Source organism: Falco naumanni, chromosome 4 (genome assembly GCF_017639655.2).
Source record: "Falco naumanni isolate bFalNau1 chromosome 4, bFalNau1.pat, whole genome shotgun sequence".
NCBI lineage: Eukaryota > Metazoa > Chordata > Aves > Falconiformes > Falconidae > Falco > Falco naumanni.
In genome coordinates, this window is record NC_054057.1 from 57,841,140 (window position 1) to 57,857,834 (window position 16,695).

Genomic DNA, 16,695 nt, shown 5'->3' on the forward strand with positions numbered 1-16,695 from the left:
CTGAGCTCTCCTTGCAAACCGGCACGAGGTGCGGGGTTCAGCAGCAATCCTCTGTGCTGGTAGAGGGCTGAGCACTTCTGCAGCACCCCAGGACCCAAGGGAACAGCGGAGATGGTACGGGCACGTTATCATAGAATAGTTTGAGTTGGAAGGGACCTTAACAAGCTTAAACATCTAGTTCCACGCTCCCTGCCATGGGCAGGGACACCTTCCACAGGCAGGGGCACCTTCCACCAGCCCAGGCTGCTCCCAGCCCCGTCCAGCCTGGCCTTGGGCACTGCCAGGGCTGGGGCACCCACAGCTGCTCTGGGCAGCCTGTGCTGGTGCCTCGCCGCCCTCACAGGGAAGGATTTCTTCCTTATGTCTAACCTAAATCTCCCCTCTTTCAGTGTAAAGCCATTCCCCCTTGTGCGATCGCTACAGGCCCTGCTAAAAAGTCTGTCCCCAAATTATGGGGAACCCCATTATGTGTCTGTGCCCCAGCCCACAGACCCTCCATCAGCAGTGGATGCCCGAAGCCTTTCCATGCAGCTCCATGCTGATATAAAGGTTTATTTTTAGCTCCAGTATTAGCTTCATGTTGATTCCCAGACATATTCAGCTCTTCCCAATGACATCGGCTTGCAGATAGGGTCCTGCCAGCCCCGGGTGTGACCCAGTTCTGGGAGGCCAGTTTGCCCGCAGTCCCCCATTCGCAGCTATGGTTTGGTGTAAAATGCTGCCTGATGTTTCTCCCTTCCTGCCCCAACCCAGCAAGGACCCAGCAGCGGGCCTGGGGTCAGTGGCCCCTAAATCACACTGCCAGCCTTCAGCGGTACCATGGCAAAAGGGGCAGTCAGGGTTTCCTTGTGCACTCCCTATCCGCCGCCCCCCACCAGCCTTGCTCAGGAAACATGTCCACCCTCCTTTTTCTGCCCTTTTTTCTTCTTTTAGTGCTTTGTTGCTTACCTAAAAAAACGACATGACTTTCAAAGTTCAAGTTGACTGTACAGTCCAATCCTCGTGCAAGCCCGGAACACGGGCAATCTAATGTGTCATGATGGATTTACTCGCAAGGACAGGTCTTATGGCTCGGCCTTGTGCTCTCAGCCAGGTGCTTTTCAAAGCCCTTCGGGGGGAGGGCTGCACCCCCAGCCTGATGGGAATGGGCATGGAGATGGTCTTTTGGGTCCTTGTGTTGAGGTTGTCCTGTACCAGCAGGCCATGGTGCTGGGAACGGGTGCTGGGCATGTTTCCTTTGCAAGGAGAGACGTTGCTGGGGCCAGCAGCGTGCACGAGGTGGGATTTCATCCAGGGAAAAAGGCTGGAGGCACCATCCCCGCCCGTCTCCATCCTCCTGATGGAGGGCTGCAGGGGACCAAGCATGCTTGGCTGCTGAGGATGGGAGGAAATCTTCTGGGAAGAGGGGGGAAAAAAAAAAAAAAAGGCATTTTGGAAAAGTGCTGCTACCTGGTCCTCCCGGTTCAGCACTGGCAAACCGAGCTTCTCCTGGTCACTGGGGTTTCCCAGTGTCTCCTGGTCACTGGGGTTTCCTGTTTCACTGGGTCCTGCCACCTTCCCACCACCGTCGCGGTGTGCCTGCTCCCCATTCCCTTGCAAATTTGCTCTTGGGGATGGTTCCGCTATGCTCACACCTTTGATCGATCTATCCTCACACCTTCGATCACCGTGACGAGCTACAGGAGGGCTGCAGAGTCCTTACGCTCTTACCAGCACTGGATGAATGAAAAAAGAAATAATCTGGAACAGAGAAAAGCTCAGCATTACCGCACACTGGAGCCCTTTCCGGTAAGGTACGGCAGCGAAATAAAAACAGCAATTTGCAGCCAAATAAACATAACAGTGAAGCATTGGGAACAAACAAGAGCATTCAGGACGAGCAGATGCCCCACTCCCCCAGTCCCCCTGTGCCCCGCCGGGGGGGGGGGGGGCGAAAACACCGCCGGACCCCGGTGGGGGAGTGGAACGGCCCGGGGGCGGGGCACAGCGGGCGGGGGTGGCGGCTGCACTGCGGAGGCAGGTGGCACCGTGGGCCAGGCACTGCCCACGCACAGCCGGGGACACACCCACGTAGGCAGGCACTGCCCACGCACAGCCGGGGGACACACACAGGAATTGCCCACGCACAGCCGGGCCGGGACACAGGAATTGCCCACGCACAGCCGGGGGGGGGCTGCAGGAATTGCCCACGCACAGCCGGGGGGGGGGGGGGGGGGGCTGCAGGAATTGCCCACGCATAGCCGGGGGGCGGCAGGTATTACCCACGTGTGCGGTGCGACAGCCAGTGCCCACGCACAGCCGGGACACACACACACAAGCACGGCCCACGGACAACCCGGGTGCCTGTGTACGTGTGCGCGTGCGCGCGCGTGGGTGTGCGCAACACCGTGCCCCACCCCGCGCACGCGCCCCACGGGCGGGGCGGGGCCCTGACCTCGCGCATGCGCAGCGCCCCCTCGCCCCGCGGCGGCCGGGTGGGAGCGGGGGCCATGTGCGCGCGACGGGGGCGTTCCCGCGCGTTCCCGCGCGCCCCCTGCCGGCCCGCCGCCCCGTGCCGCCCCGCCCCGCGCCGTGCCGAATCTGCGGCGGGGCGGGCGCCGGCGGCGCTGCGGCGGGCGCTGCCCGTGCGGAAAGTGCGGCGGCGGGGCGCGGGCCGGCTTTACGCCAGGCGGGATTTCATCATGCGGGGGGGGGGTAGGGCGGCGCGCCGCGCCTCTCCATGCCGCTGCCGCCCCGTAGCGCCCTGCCCGCCCTCCTGCACCGCCTGCGCCGCCTCGTCCGCCCGCCCGCCGCCCCGCTCCGCTCCCGGCCCCCCCCGGCCGCGACCCCCATGGACGGTCCGCAAGCCGAGGCGCTGCTTGCGCCCCTCAGGCAGGCGGTGCGGCACCAGGTAACCCGCCTCGGCCCGGCTGAGGGGCGTCCCCGCTGAGGCGGGTGGCGGCTGAGGGGGGACACCCGCCGGGGAGGACCCGCCTGAAGAGGGGTCTCCCGCCTGCGGGGCGCGGATCTCTCTGAGGGGGACGGGTGCGTAACAGACCCGCTCGGAGCTCCGGGCCCGCGGCGGCCGGCGGGTGCCTCGGCTCGGGTCTGTGGGGAGGTGTCCCCCCGTGTGTCCCCCCTGAGCCCTGCCGGCTGGCGCGGGCCGTGCTCCGGGTGGGTTCCCCCCCTCGCGGAGTGAACGCAGTGTCTCCCCACAGCCCCGCAGGGCCTGCTCGCCACCTCCCCGCTCCCTGCTCGGGGGCGCCGCGCAGCCCCGGCGGGCTCCGGCCGGGCAGCCCGCAGGCGGGGGTCCGGGAGCCGGCCTTGGTCCCCGGGGGAGCGGGGGCTGCAGGTGCCTCCCCTGGGGTGCGTGTTGCGCTGCCCCGGAGCAGGGGCCGGCAGGGGGTGGGTGACAGGGGCTGCCCGCTCCCCTCCCCGCAGCGGTGCTGTGCGTTGGGGTCTGGCAGAACTGGATCAGTGCGTCAGGCTGCCTGGCGTCCCTCTCCTGGGCTCCGTGCCTCCTCTGCCCCAGCTGGGGCAGACTTTGTCATGCGGCTAGGGCCCCGTAGCTGGCTCTTCGCGTTTTCTTTCCGAAACAGCCTGCATAGGTTCCCTGATCCCATAGGGTCACACGATGATTTCCCTTTAAGAGCAGAGTTCGTGCTGGGGTTTGGAGGTAAACGATATTCTTTAGAATTGCATATTTGCCTGATGTGCTAAGGGATATTAACTCCTTTGCACATTTTCCATTTCATCATTCTTAGTTGTCTAGATACATAGATGTCTTCTATTAGCTGGGACTGCATCATGTTCTCTTTCATCTCCCTCACAGGTGGAGCTGTTATCTTTATCTTCCTTCTTACCTGAGAGTGATTTATTTGTCTTCTTATTTCCTAAGTGAATCTTGATCTTGGTGCTCTTGCTGTGTACGTTAATGGCAGTGCAGCTTGTTTATAGCACATGGGAGTTCCCCTTCCTTCAGCAGCAAGACCTATGTGTGTGGGTTCCCCATATGCCTCCTTTAAGTGGCAGAATCCATAGTCTTCTGCTTAGCTGCACACATAGCTACGTGTGTGTAGATCTACACATAGATTTGTGCATGTGTTTTCCCATTAAATAATTGGATTTATGACCCTCTAATTATACCAGCGCTTCAATGAGTTTTTATTATGAATCATTGTACGGCATAATGCCTTGGCAGGAGAGCTTCTTGTAAATAAAACGATGATCTCTAGAGCTAGCCAATTTATTTACTTTAAAATCCTGCGTCTTGGGTGCTGACATTTGCCTTTAAAGTATCAATGCACCCCTTCTTTCTGGCCACCTGTGGGATTGAAACAGGAGTGTGGGGTGCCAGGGAAAGGTTTGTGGGTAAATTTGTGTAGCTGGGATCACAGATATTGTGTTGTACAGCTGACAGTAGTAATTCCCTGAGATGATTGCACAAGAGGAAAGGGAGGGAGTAACGATGACTGGGGTTGGTACCTTATGATGCAGAGGACCCTGTCTATCAGCTTGTGGAGAAGCAGTTTAATTGAACCTAAGGGACTCTTAACCTATGGAGAGGAAAGTGAGCAGCCTATCTTCCTGCAGCAGTGCCTGATGCAATAAGCTGCCGTGATCCAGGGGTGGATCCCTCTCTGCTTTACTGGTCTGTGGGACAAAGCTGCAGCAAAATTTGCCACATCGAGTGCTGCTGTGTACTCCTCCTCTGGGTTGGGCTCAAGATCGTAGCTTTAATTAGGTTGAGTCCTGTCAGCAAACATAATTATTTGCTTCAGTTGTGTGTTGTTGGTTTTTTTTCTCCTCCTTGCGTATGTCTGAGTACTCTTATAGATCAGGACAAAGAGTTGCTGTATGCTGCTTTTAGATGCTCAGCAATGAGCAGGGTGGTAGCTCTGTTGAGTCAGCAGTAGCAGCTTTGCAGCTTCCTTGATGCTTTTCCACTGCCGACCCCCTAGCTCAACAAAGGCAATTTGGACTTACTACTTTAAAAGAAAAAAAATACAAGAGATCAGATCCCTCCCTCTGCCACGTTACCCAGGAATGGCAGTTGAAGTCCTCAGCCCTAGAATGAAACTTTCATGTTTTGGTATAACTAGTTAACAGGAAGGAAAGTGCAGATTTGTTCTGTTCTTGTAGCCATCGGGGTTAGGGAGCGTGACAGGATTCTTATTTTTCTCTTTTCTTTTTGTGTGTTTGGTTTAGTGCAGTCTTTTGAGGCTTCCTCCTTTATTAATAAAATTAGCCTTTTGAACTCCTTAGTCTCTGAAGCACTTTTAGCTTTTCTAATGTGATTACTGAGTGGCAATCTGTGTATTGTCTTCTTTTTGGTTTCTCAGTTGCCTGTAATATTAATGTCAGAAAAGCTCAGAATTGATGAAAAAGCTGTTGTGATGGAAATGTTGTATTCTGTTTGCAGTGGTTTTTTTTTCCTTTTTCCCCCCTTCTTTTTGTTTAATGGGGAAGTGCAAGGTGCAAGAAAAATGCTGAACTTGGAGCATCCCATTCTTAGAACATTCCACTTGAGAAGGCATTGACATCTCTGTGCTTTTTCCTTCTGGGTCAGCTCCTTTGTCCTTCTCAGTAATTCAAGATTGACCTTGGTTTTGGCGGAAGAAGGGTGGACTCAAAGGAAGACTTCTAATTAATTTATCTCCAAGAGCAAGCTGGGCGTGACTGCTGAGGATCATGTTCAGAAAAGCATGCTGTTGGATACTTAGGGATTGAATGCTTACCTAGGGTTAAAGGGAAGAATTTTCCCCACAGGGCAAAGAGGCCTTTGTGGAATCATAACAAAGTGATGGTCGTTTGACTCGGGTCAAGACCTCAGTGTGAGCCCACTGCATGGTTTTGGTGCTCTGAAATGTTTAGACTTCGAGGTTTAGTTTATTTCATTTTTTTAACTCCATTCCTTCCCGAAGTTACTGGATAAATTTTAAAAACAGTCACAGTTTTTAGAGATAATGCAGTACCTTGTTTGCTTAGACATTAGGCTAAAAATGCCTGTCTTCTGTGAGACCTTCTTCTAAAATTTTGTGTACTTACTGGCCAGTTTTGGATAGATGTGACAGAGGAAAAGAGGTCTGAAATGGTCATAAATTTTGAAGAAAAGGGAAAGAGTAGAAGGAAGAGAAGCCTTATTACTGAGGAGGAGGGCAAAAGCCTTTATTAACCATCTGAGAATCCACTTGGTGCATCCTCAAAGACAGAAAACTAGGATTTGTGGAAATTTGCTGTGAAGAGGTACATACAGGAAGATAGTTGCACACTGAGGTTTAATAACAGGTCTGGGATTTAACAGCGGGGGGGGGCATTGAATTTTTCTAATAACGCCTAGTTCTGCTAATTCTCAAATGCCTTCTCACTTCTCAAATGCCTTCTCACTTGTACCAATTTAAGCAGCCTCTTGAGACCTGCGTGGAGGAGAGCTGGGAGCCAGGATGAAGCCCTCCTTCTGGAGTGACAGGGGAGCTCAAAGGAGGAGAGCTCTTCTCTATGGCATTCAAAGAAAGAATCGGTGTTGTGTTTTGTCTCCTTCTTCTAGGGAGAACTGGTAAGGAAACTGAAGGAAGAGAAAGCTCCTCAGGTGGATATAGACAAAGCTGTAGCAGAACTCAAAGCTCGGAAGAGGGTCCTAGAAGCAAAGGTGAGTCTGGAAATTAAATTTGAGTTCCGCAGTTTTGTCTGAAAAGCCTCGAAATCTCTACTTAATGCTTTTTTATAGTATTGATTTGGGCTAGACTGTTTGAATGACTTCTGAAATAGTTTGCAAGTTTCCAACTAGTGGTAGTTTCATTCTTTATCTGTTACGCTGATATCTGTTAGCATTAAATAACAATGTGCAAACAAATATGTGTTCAGGTTGTTTGTAAGTCAAAGCTGAAATTCAGTGTGTATGTTGCTAATCTTTGTTGACTGTATAGATCTTTTTTGTGTGCAGTGAGAGGATGTGCTGCTTGCTCTAGTAAGTTTCATTTTCAGCTTCTTTGTGCGGATTTAAATTCCCAGACTGGCATAGAAGGTGTTTCTTTAGAAACCATTTTCTTTGCTACTGTTTAAACAAAGTTTTTGGAGACGCTTCAAGTAGCCTGTGATTTCCCTCAGCCTTATAGAGAGGGATATGTTGAAGTTGCGCCCCCTTTTTGAAAATGCGAATGTGCTCTGGAAAGTCTTTCTGCAAATGGAAATGATGGAAACTCAAGTTTGTTTTGTCTCTAGATTCATAAACAAGAAAAAACAGGCTTCCTTATCCTGCAAGCTCCCCTCCCCTTCTCAAACTGAAAAATAAATAGAAACTCCTGAACGGAAAAACAGTCAGGTAGGCAGATTCAGCCAGGAAAACTGTGAGGTTCTTTCTGATTTGTATTTCATATAAAAATGATTTTGTGCTTTGGTGGTAGTCTTAAAAATAAATGAATAAATACACCACTGCTTGCAACTAACTTACTGTGAGAAGGTGAGTATAGCGGAATTAAACCAGTCGACTCTGTTTATCCTGCATAGTCACATGAGGTGAACAGTTAGTGCTCCCTGCCAGCTCTGGCATGATGGTTACCTGTTTGCATACGTTTAACCCAAGTAAAAAGATGTCATTTTTACTTAGTATTTGGCATAGAACTGTGCCTTGAAACCATTGCATGAAACCCGTATGGATAGCTGTGTTGTCCTGGAGTAAATAGTTTCTAAATATCTTCCCAATTCTGTTTCCCAGCCCTCGGAAGCTTGGCGTAGAGTGACACAGCAAGGCAAGTTAGGGGTCATGGTATGCATTTGAGCCCCACCTTCTGTTGGAAGAGTGCCTGTAGGATGCAGTGTAGAGGCGTGCTTACCAGTTACACAATTTGTGTGGGTGGTATCCCTGTCAGTGCAAGAATGACCTTGCAAATGCAGCATCTGCCCTTGTGAGTGCAGCACTCCAATACGGTCCTTCTTGGTGGTGTTTCCAGCAATGCATCAGTCACTTGCACCTTTTGCAGAAGGCAGCAGTGTGAGTGCTTGTTAGCTTTAGCAGCTGGTAAGTTTTGTGCTGGTACAGTTTTCAAGCCCTGTGACTCCTACTTAAAGATAGCAGAGTGGCTCTGAATTTGAGGCTTTGAACAGGACAGAGAAGTTGAGTGTTTAAAATTCCTTGGCTTTATGTCCTCAAACTATATCATAAGTCAGAGATGATTCTGTTTCTCTACGGAGTCTTTCTTGCCCTTAAATACTAACACAGATACTTTTCTGCCTTCTATTTATGAATATATTTATGTTTATGAATGCCAGATAGAAGAGACTGTTTCTTTGACTTCTGCGGCAGTTCATGAACTATTCTCTTTAGGTAATAGAAGAGGGCTCTACAGTTTTCTGTGCCCACTCCAGTTGTTCCTCTGCTAGCCGTTTCTCCCTGCCAGCTCAGAATTGGGCTGTGTCACTTGCTCTTCTTCTGCCAGCTCTGGGCAAAAGCCATCCTTTCTCTGAAGAAACCCTGGTCATTGTGAAATGTGATTCTATGGTTTTAGGCAGAAAGTGCCAAATGGATTCCCTTTCCATGCTTTAAAAGTACTTTTCTGGTGCTTCCTGTCATGTGTGTGCTCTCTCTGTCTTTGACTCTTTCCATCTCTCATGCAATTACTCCTTGGCTTATGCTAATTCATGGGAGCCACAGATGTACAGTGCTTTTAAAATTAGGCCACATTTATTTGTCTTTATAGATGCTAAAAGAAGAAAAGTTTGAAACTATTGGTTGTACAGTACTTTCTGTTACCAAAAGGCTGTTCAAAATGGTAGCATTAGCCACTGAGGAGGATCTGAATTAATTTATTGAGCTTCTTGGCTTCACTCTGCTTTAATTATCAAAACATCATGCTTGAAGAAAATCTTTCAGGTCTGTTGACTTCACTAATGGGAGTTGATTGCAAAAAATCGTAGGTTTTCAGGTAAAATGGTGAGCCTGCTGTAAAACATTTTCACAGAATCTAGGCAGGGCATTTAGGCACTCTTAAATAAATTTTCTGAGTGCAGCAGGCCGTATTTGTGAAAGCCTACATTTTGCAAGTAGATCTTTGTGCAAGTAGCAGACATACACCTTTGACAGAGCACAGGGATGATGATGATGATGTTTGTAATTGTCATAGTCAGAATTCTTTCATGTGAGGTACACTTTATTGAAAGCTTCATCTATGCCAAGAGTTAGATATTTGTAGTTCAAGCTAGTCACTCCAAGCTCTTTTTATAGTCAGGAGAGGGAAATAGGTCAGAAGAATTGCTTTGGAAATTGACATTTTCCAGTGATTGTAAAGAAAGCTGAGGATGACTAGCTTAGACTTTGTTGTCTGAAAGTCGGGACAGATGAGTCTGCCTCAAGTGTCTAAAATGCTGCATTCAGACAATCATGCTTGTAATTGAGCACTTGAATTTCAGTGTGACCATTGCTCTTTGGAAAATGAGTATGTTGGCAGGATACCTTTGCTTCAAAATGGGGTTTACAGACTTTTGACTCATAGTGGTGAATGGAGAGGATTTCTCGTCCTGCCAGAAATGGGAGCAATTAACTGGTTTTGGTTTGCTTGAATTAACAGGAGCTGGCCTTACAGCCCAAAGATGATGTTGTGGACAGAGTTAAAATGGAAGATACTTTGAAAAGGAGGTTTTTCTACGATCAAGCCTTTTCTATTTATGGAGGTACGGATATGAAGAGATGTACATTTTAATCCATTTAGGCTAATGTTGTGGTTTTTCTAGGTGTGTGAAATTACATCGTGCAACGTTACATTAATGCAACACAAAGGCATTATTTTTAAAGTTGGCTTTAAACTTTACTTCTTGAGTCTGTAAGCCTTTCAAAAGTTCCCCCTTCCTAAAGTCTGTGGGTGGGGAGGGGGCTCAAATTTTGTCTTTTGCTTTCTGAATGTAAATGAGTGGACCTTAGGCTGCGTGTTCTGAGCAGTTCATTGTAGAAGATTGTTTCTTTGCAGAGGGGTAGGGTGTTTTGGTGTTTGAGGGGGTGATCAGCTTATTTCCTTGTGACTGTCTCTATCAGAGCTTTTCTTGGCTAGATAGTGCGCAAAATTAACATGAACCTTAGAACCTGTTACTTTAGTGAACTTTGTCAATGAACAGGTGCAGGTGAACAAATGTGGCTGTTAAACCTCTTCAGAGAGCTGATTTGAGCATTTGGGGGGGGGCAGCACGATGCCTGTATTGTTCCTGCTCTATCACCTAAGACACTAAAATAAATACTCTAGGTTGTTTTATTGGATTTTTCTTTTTTTTCATTGTTGTGCCTAACCTAGTGATCAGCAGATACGTGTTATTACTGACAATAACGTACTGCTTTGGCCCATACATTATCACTTCTTCTGTATTCAGATTCTTCCTTCAGCTAAATTGCTTGCACAAAACTCTCCACAAACTATAATCCGTCGGTGGAGGAAGTGTGACTTTCACAGTTGTTGGTATTTATCAGTTTCAGCTTCTACCGCTATCTGAGGGCCCAGTGGGCTCTGCAACTGAACTGTATTGGTTAGTGTGTAGGGCAGTGTCTGTCTAGGTCCTTCATAGAGTTTACTTTCAGCCTTTATGTTATGGGTCTTTATGTAAAAAGCCTCTCTATGGTGAGCCACATTCCGTATTCTGTTTAGCCCAGGGAAGCTGATGCTTCATGCTCAGAAAATGACTTCAAGCCAGCTGATGGAAACACTGGGAAGGGAGGATGTTTCCTCATAACAATGCAGGTTCATACAATGTAGGACCTACTGCATTTTATTTTTTTTACCTTATTCTCTTTGCAGGTGTCAGTGGTCTGTATGACTTTGGGCCTGTTGGGTGTGCTTTGAAGAACAACATCATCCAAGCATGGAGACAGCACTTTATTCAGGAAGAGCAGATCCTGGAGATTGACTGTACCATGCTTACGCCAGAGCCGGTTCTGAAGTAAATATAGGTCTTTTTTCTTTCCTGCAGCATATAATTTCTGGTTGTAGTTGCATTTTACAGTCTTCTGTAAAATTACCCACAGGAATCTTGAGACTGGGTCACCCAATTTCATACCTTGTTGCAGTGCAAAATAATTAGATGGCAGTGCACAGGTCAACGTGAGAAGCTGTTCCATAAATCAGGGAGAGCAGTGGGACTTATGTCTGAGAGTCTGATGTCTTAATGTCTCCTTGCAGTCCCATTAAGAAAGAAATTTCCATTATCCCTTTTTTTCTAAAAGATCAAGAAGAGAAGAAAAAGAATTAGGTGACTTGCCTAAACCTGGAACACCTGAGTCATGGTTTAGGACAGTGGCCAGGTTGCTCGACCATCCTTTCCTTCTCTGTGGAGGGGTGGCAATCTGCAATGTGTTAATTGAGCTCTGAAAGCAAATGGTGCCTCTGTAGCCCTGGGGATTGAAACCCTCTTTTTATCCACACGCCAGGTAGAAGGAGCATCTTCCAGGGTGAGGGCATAGTTCAGACTCTGGACACTTCACCTCCACATGTCTCCACTAAGACTACCCACAGGTTTGCTAAATATGTCAGGAGCTTTTGGACTGAGAGCCTGAGTGGAGTGAACTGCATTACTTTGTACGGGTCATGGCACAACGGGCAGAAGCTTTCATGGATCACTGGTACAAAATAGTGGAAATCTGTCCACCTGAATTACTGGTTACTCTTCACAACTGCGTCTATGTCTTGCTTTGATCACGATGCAGTTCCTAAAGGCGCTAAGTGTCATCTTAAGGGACACGTTTTAAGATGTAGTTGTATTGATACTTCTCACAGATCAGATTTTCTGTGGGATGGTACTGCTTAATGTCAATCTATAACCTGAAGCAAGAGTGAGCCTACAGTTTGGGTGCATAGTTTAAAGTGTTTCTTTTTGATTATGGTCTGTCCACTGTGACAGTACCCAGGGCTGTCTGGTGGAAGTTTTCATGTTCTTTTTTCTATCATCTTTTCTAGGACTTCTGGCCACGTAGACAAGTTTGCTGACTTTATGGTGAAAGATGTGAAAAATGGGGAATGTTTTCGTGCTGATCATCTCTTAAAAGGTTTGCTTTTATTCCAAGGCTAGGTGGCCTTGGGGATTTCTTGCAGTGGTACAAATGTGGGAAAAGACTATCTTTCTCAGGGGAGGCCAATTGGTGTAGCCAGTCTTTTGTACTTGTGTTTGTCGTTCGTTAATCCTACCATACCAAAGATCCCTGAAGTTCTCAGTTTCAGCCAAATGTTGTGTTAGTGTCCTGTGTTACATGGTTGGGTCATTTTTATGAAATCCTGGGTCACCAGGCCATAAAAGATCACTGTGTTGTCTAAGCTGAGGAATCCCTATATAACAACATTCCTGTTCTCTACCATGTTCTGGTTTTTGTTTTCTTGAGTTTCAGTTGCTTTTTGTTTGGAACTGAGAAATGACTTAATGATGATACAAGGGGACAGAGCATGCTTTCCCTATGCAAAGTTCAATTACGTGGTGGCTGCTGACTTTCGTATACCTTAGAACTCGGCTGACTTTTGGGAATGCTAAATAGACTTAATGCATTTCTTAGGTTTGCAAAGTCTTCACTCTTCTTTCTGGTTATTGATTAAAATTTGTTTAAAAAACCAAAAAAAATGGAAAACTTCTTTATGTACAGCTCCATTATGAAAGGAAGGACTGTTCTGCTCTAGGTTTAAGTTGCTTGTGCTCTCTAGTTTTCTAGCGTTTTCCTTGGAAGTTAAGTATATAGAACAATGTGCACTGGCATCAAAGCTGCTTTCATACTATTCTGTTAGAATTTTTGTTTTATTAAAAAGACAAACAAAAGAAGCCCGTCTGAGCTCTGCCTACTTGGCACACTGAACAGCATCTTAAACAAGAGTGTCCCTGTCTCTTCTGCAGCCTATCACTGGTTAACAGCCACCTGCTGTTACTGACACTAAAAAGTTGGATTGCTTTTTTCAGATGAGTGGGAAATGCTGGCATCGCTGTCTGCCTTTGTATCTCATGGAGAATGTTGTGCTTTAAAGTGGAATGCAGTCTAACCCTACTGTACCAACTCAGTGCATGCCTCTGAGTGCATTTGGATAAAATTAGCCATACTGGCTTGGGATCAGATGTTGCTTTTAATTTCCAGTCCGTATAGAAAGAAAATAAGGAGAAAGGGACTACAAAGCCATTGCTTGGGTTTAGAGGAACGAGTATTGGAAAGAAACTAGATAAGGACCTGTTGTTTCCCCTGTGGTGCACCACATCAACAAACTGTAGATCAGCGTTGCCCTGATGACAGGAGTGGAATTACCCTGATAGACACTAGCAAGACAATGGGTGGGTATACACTAACAGTCAGACTGGAGGATCCTCCTGATTTTTTCAAGCGTTAGGTTTGGGTCTGTGATGGTGTTGCAGTACAAACTCACTAAGTACTTCTTTTGCTTACAGCTCACCTGCAAAAGCTTATGTCTGACAAGAAGTGCACAGCAGAGAAAAAGGCAGAAATGGAAAATGTTCTAACGCAGGTGGGTGCCTGCCTGGGGAGGTGGATGCTGCAGGGATATGGGTGTAACTGAGGAAGTGCGATACACCGAGTCCAGAGGCAGTGCCCCTTCTGTGTCTCTGAAGATGCTCAGAAGTCTTTGCATCAGAGATATATGTCCGGCTGTACATGCTCCTAAACACTGAAAACTTAGTTGTTAACAAATACTGTAAACTAGCTGGTTAATCGCATCTCCTTCCTTCTGCTGTTTTGGAGAGTAACTGCTGTTATATTTGTCCCTTGAATGTTGGATTGGTGGGGCTGAAGCTCTGTTCTTGGAGCTGGTGTGCTCTGTTCCGCTTCACGCCCTGGCAAAAAGCCTGTCTCTTCTGAGTCCTCCCCCTGTACCTTTGTAAATTCCTGACTGGGATTGTGATACAAAGGAACAGAGATGGATGAGAAGTTTTCTGAATCAGCTTAGCACTGAATTGGTATGTTTTAAAGTTGTCTTGGCTTTGAAGTACTTGAGATTAATTCCTCTGTCTCTAGCACCCCGCGCACATTTTTCCTGTTTCCCATGAGAATAGCTGGTGCTCCAGGCTGACATTCCTGAGCAGCTGTGCAGATGTTTGCCTTTTTTTCATTTGTTTTTCTTACCTTGTTTTTAATGTTTGTTCTTATGACTTCTAGGATAAATACTTCCAGAGCCATGCATAGAATGAATGTTTCCTTCCAGAAAGAGCAACTTTTTTTAATCCTGTGTATTGCACCACTGGGAAGCTCTCATTAGGTTTTTCATACTACCACGCTGAACTTTGACCATTCTTTAGGGGAATTTATCTGTTAATGAACTCTTATCTCCTGTCCTTTCTCTTGTACATGAAGAATCATGACAATTAGTGCTAGAGGCAGCTCATTAGATTTTAAACTGAGTGTTAAATCATTGCTGTACTGTTCAGTATAGACCCTTTATGGTACTTAGGTCTAGTAACTACATTTAAATGTACATATGCAGAAAGCTAGTACATTAATGCACAAGACAATTGCAGAAATTGTGGGTCTTGTGCAGTTAGATTGCAGTTAGATCTATAGTTCTGCTGCTGCTTGATTCCCATCTTCCAGAGAAAGGGGAAGGTAGGGTCCTGGAAGGGGCTGAGATTATCCTACTTGTGGAAGTGTCCAGTCATTGCCAAATTGTTTTCAGAGCAAATGGAGAATCTTTCACCAGGAAACCCTGTGCTGCAGATCTGTTCTATTTAACTAAAATGCAGAACAGCTCTGAAAGAGAGCAGCTAATGCATAGCTTGACTGCTGTGTTTCATGCACCAGAAGAAAAAGAAATGAATGCTGACAAAGCCCTGCAGAAATTTTAGCTTTCTTCTCTCTCATTGCTTTATTTTTTTTTTTTTGTTCCCAACTCAGTGCTTCCCATGCCTTAGCTGAAACTGTTCAAAAGAAGCTGCTGGTGGGTGGAGATGCAGTCCCAATGACTTTTCTTCTGCTTTACACCCACTGTTATGCTCAGTGCTTGCATTTCTATCTAGACTTCAGACTTTCTGTGATATGACTGAGTCGTGGATTTATGTTACTAAAATGGGTTTGCAGATGTGCAGTGTATTCTTCTGTTACTGGTTCAAACCTAGCTTGTGTGAAAATGTCAAGATTTCAGAGCTGTAGATCATGCTCAGCAAAAGATGAAGCGGACATAATTAATTCCTGTTATCTTGTCTAGTAATTAAAATAATTCTCCTGTGTTTTGATATTAGTTGGACAATTATGGCCAGCAAGAACTTGCAGATCTCTTTGTGAACTACAATGTGAAATCACCAATCACTGGGAATGACCTGTCCCCTCCTGTTTCTTTCAATCTGATGTTCAAGACCTCCATTGGGCCTGGAGGAAACATGCCTGGGTAGGTACTAATCTCATTCTGCTCACACTGTCCCTTCTTCATAGATCACTTGGAGTAAAAATGCAGTCTCAACAGGATTGAAATACGCAATTTTTTCTTGAGTAACCTTCCCTTGCCTTTCAGTCCCAGCCTGCTCTGGCAGGTCAGCATTCCTTGTATCTTGGTGAAAGGCAGGATAATCAAGGAGCTGTTGCAGAGTCGTGAAAATACTTGAAGCAGATAGACTATGTGGATCACAGCTATGCCCTTGCTTGTTGGAGTAGTTTCCATAAAGCCAGTTAATGCTGAATCCGCAATTGTCAGCAACTGCTTGGCTATAGAGAACCTGTTTCAGGATGAAGTTATTTAGCAGGGTGATCGTAGCATCAGTTGCTAGGTGTTTGTAGCTAGTATGTGACAATGTAGAAGCTTTCTTGTCTTGAGTTGGGGTCTCCAAAACTAAAACAGAAACCTCTGTTGACAAGTGGAGGATATAATTCTTGCATATGCTCTGGGATGGGATCAGAGGTACACGTCATATGTCTTCTCCAGTATAGTACATGAAATAATCTATGTAGGTGGTATTCTCTGTGGAAATCTCAGATCACTGTAGGGGTTGTAGGGACGTTACACTAAAGCCACTTCAAAGTTTGTGTGACAGCAGAGCTGCAGTTACGTATCGCCTGCAAAACTCACCTTTGTAAGCAGGCTGGAACAGCTCAGGACTACATAGGAAAGGCAAGGGGGGTGCATTCCCTGTGACCTCCTTGATGTCACTGGCCACTGTACTTCATTCAAACACCTTTTTCCATTCTGTGCTTGCATTTCAAAAGCAGCCAAATCATCCCGTTTGCTTTTGAGAGTAACTGTGGAGTGCTGTGTTTGGGCTGCGGCTGGTGTTTGTTCAGTCTTTTCCCCTCAGTCTGTTGCTTCATTATTTTGTGTCTAGAGTTCAAAAGACTCAGGAGAAAAAGTACCACCTTTTAAGTTTTGTAGTAACTGTGTTTTTCTTTTCTCACTGATTTCCCCACCATTTTATCTTCCTGATTTTTTCCTCTCCCCCCATCTCCTTTCAGCTATCTGAGGCCAGAAACTGCCCAGGGAATATTCCTCAACTTCAAACGTCTTCTGGAGTTTAACCAAGGCAAACTGCCTTTTGCTGCTGCTCAGATTGGAAATTCCTTCAGAAATGAAATCTCACCCCGCTCCGGCCTCATCAGAGTGAGGTACTGCAAATTTCCTCTTTTAGCAGGAGGGTACCTGGGAGCAGGTAGCGCCTCCCTTTTTGTTCCAGTGTTCGTACATGATTATGTCACTTTCATGCTTGCTTCCAGAGGCCTCCAGATTATGTGCCTAGTGAGTCTCTGTGTTCATGGACAAACTCTTATATTAAGATTTTAAC

The 16,695-nt window shown here is 46.8% G+C and overlaps 1 protein-coding gene across 1 annotated transcript in view; it reads left to right on the plus strand.

Annotated features, from left to right (window-relative positions):
• The first annotated feature begins 2,673 nt into the window (after nucleotides 1-2,673).
• Nucleotides 2,674-16,695, plus strand: part of GARS1 (glycyl-tRNA synthetase 1) — a 29,015-nt gene continuing 14,993 nt past the window's right edge. The window contains exons 1-8 of the mRNA XM_040591359.1: nucleotides 2,674-2,890; nucleotides 6,527-6,628; nucleotides 9,543-9,645; nucleotides 10,755-10,896; nucleotides 11,910-11,998; nucleotides 13,369-13,445; nucleotides 15,169-15,314; nucleotides 16,370-16,519. Coding sequence (XP_040447293.1) covers nucleotides 2,720-2,890; nucleotides 6,527-6,628; nucleotides 9,543-9,645; nucleotides 10,755-10,896; nucleotides 11,910-11,998; nucleotides 13,369-13,445; nucleotides 15,169-15,314; nucleotides 16,370-16,519 — 980 coding nt within the window. The 5' untranslated portion in view covers nucleotides 2,674-2,719. The remainder of the gene's footprint in view (nucleotides 2,891-6,526; nucleotides 6,629-9,542; nucleotides 9,646-10,754; nucleotides 10,897-11,909; nucleotides 11,999-13,368; nucleotides 13,446-15,168; nucleotides 15,315-16,369; nucleotides 16,520-16,695) is intronic.